General features: G+C 46.3%; 1 protein-coding gene across 1 annotated transcript; it reads left to right on the top strand.

Annotated features, from left to right (window-relative positions):
* Positions 1–596: 596 nt before the first annotated feature.
* Positions 597–1,368, top strand: HOXA2 (homeobox A2; the record flags this gene model as incomplete). Its single annotated transcript, XM_010149187.1, has 1 exon — positions 597–1,368. A coding segment is annotated over one exon (752 nt), but the record flags the coding sequence as incomplete, so codon positions are not given.
* Positions 1,369–2,390: the final 1,022 nt, after the last annotated feature.

Below are 2,390 nucleotides of genomic sequence, written 5' to 3'. Positions count from 1 at the left end.
GGCTCTCTGGAAACCCAAACTTTCCCCCAACTTGCTTAACGCGGGATGATTTATTTGAGTTGGAGCTGACCTCTCCCGTCTCGCCGTCCTAGAGTTAGGATATTTGACAGTAATGAAGAGTGATAGATTGCTCCCGCTCAGCTAAGCAGCTGATGCATTAATTATAAATTGCGGTATGGCTAATATAAAGTTTGCTCCGGTGTGGGGAGGTTGTGGAGCCGGAGGCGGTGATTTTGCGTGATTTTGCGGGGGGTGGCCGAGGGGCACCGCAGCACCGGGCGCTCAGCAGTGCAACACAATGGGTTTACTGCATCCAAAGGCGGCCATTTTGTTGCGGTTGCTATTTTATGCTATATGGGCATATAGATAGGGACACATACGTGCGGAGAGAGCACTTCCCACCCCCCTGGCACCCCCCCGGGATGCGATGTGCTCGGGTGCTGGAATTCAATCCGTGCGTTTATCCGTTTTGTGTGTGCTGGGTTCTGGGTTCGCTGCTCTGGCGGTGCTGCCCTGGGCTGCGGGAGCGGGTGGCGGGTTTCTTTTCTTTCCTTTTTTTTTTTTCTTTTCTTTTCTTTCCTTTTTTATTTTAACAGACCCCCTTGAAATCCCCGATAGCGGTAGCGGTGGATCTAGGCGGCTGCGGACGGCTTACACCAACACCCAGCTTCTGGAGCTAGAGAAAGAATTTCATTTCAACAAGTACCTCTGTAGACCACGGAGGGTTGAGATTGCAGCCTTGCTGGATCTGACTGAGAGACAAGTCAAAGTCTGGTTCCAGAACAGGAGGATGAAGCACAAGAGGCAGACCCAGTGCAAGGAGAACCAAAACAGCGAGGGGAAATTTAAGAGCCTCGAGGACCCCGAGAAAGCGGCGGAGGAAGAGGAGGAGGAGGAGGAGAAATCCCTCTTCGAGCAAGCCCTCAGCAACGTCTCCGGCGCTCTCTTGGAGCGGGAAGGCTACGCTTTCCAGCAGAATGCCCTCTCCCAGCAGCAGGCGCAGAGTGCGCACAATGGCGAGTCCCAAACTTTCCCCGTTTCGCCTTTAACGAGCAATGAGAAAAATCTGAAACATTTTCAACATCAGTCACCCACTGTTCAAAACTGCCTCTCAACAATGGCCCAGAACTGTGCAGCTGGCCTGAACAATGACAGTCCTGAGGCCCTAGATGTCCCTTCTTTACAGGACTTTAACGTTTTCTCCACAGATTCCTGCCTACAGCTTTCAGATGCAGTTTCCCCCAGTTTGCCAGGATCTCTGGACAGTCCCGTAGATATTTCTGCTGACAGCTTTGACTTTTTTACAGACACACTCACCACGATTGACTTGCAGCATCTGAATTACTGAGAAATTAAAGACGTCCTCCCCAAGGGTCCTGCTTTCTCCGCCTTATTCTTCTTGTTTTTCCCATGAACTAATTTTATTCCCCCACCCACCCTTTCCTGCTCAGTATTTTCTGATTATTACCTCCCTCTGCTGTGCCATTTTGCCGTTTCCTACAAAGTTTTAGTTGTGTTCAATTTTAACCTAGCCACATTCTAGGTCCTTCTATGAAAGCAATATATGAGGTCTGTAAGAAAGTGATCATATAGGAATTGTATCTTCACTTTCTTTTTATTTTTGTATTGCATTAGGATGCGTTGTCATAAGTATTTTTGGTAGAATAAATTCTTGTTTGCTACAAGGAGCTTTCTCTTTTTTTCTTTCTCCTTCTCCCTCTCTCTTTCTCTCTCCTTTCAAGATCGATAACATGACGGGTATTTCTCCCCATCCCTTCTACTGTTGATTTACTAATAATCAAAACCCAGCATTCTGACTATGAGCTCTCCCTTTTTGGCAATTTAGAACATTTATTAGAGAGGAAAAACACGTTCAAATTCTTTATTGCAAGAGTTCTCACCAGAGGAAAAAAAAAACCCAAACCAAAAACACCACCAAAAATACTCAAAGAAACTAAAACCATTCACAGCTTTGATGGAGATCTCTTCTTTTTAATGTATAAATGTAACGTCTTAGCTCTGTGAGGATACAAGACTTGGAAATGCTGAGCTGTAACAAAAGCATGAAGGAGCACTTTCTCTGTTACAGGGAAAATATGAGGGAGATTCAGTAGGGTAAGCGACTCCTGCAGAAACAAGCCTGTTACATAGACGGAAGGGGTTTTGTTTTTTTTGGGGGGGAAGGAAATAATGCTGTTTTTCTAGAACCTAATGCTTAGCAGCCAGCAAGCGGTTTCAGGGAGGGGTATCTTAAAAAATATCAGAGCTCACAGAGACTTGATTACTTCTCACGTGCTGAGCGGTCCAAGAAATCATTCCTAGAAGGACAGAAAACGGAAAAGTTAGTGCTTGTAAAACCAAAAGGGTGGCAGAAATGCGGGGGGGTGGGG

Source organism: Eurypyga helias, unplaced genomic scaffold, assembly GCF_000690775.1.
Source record: "Eurypyga helias isolate BGI_N326 unplaced genomic scaffold, ASM69077v1 scaffold23440, whole genome shotgun sequence".
NCBI lineage: Eukaryota > Metazoa > Chordata > Aves > Eurypygiformes > Eurypygidae > Eurypyga > Eurypyga helias.
Note: the sequence above shows the minus strand (reverse complement) of the source record. Positions and strands in the feature narration are given on the sequence as shown.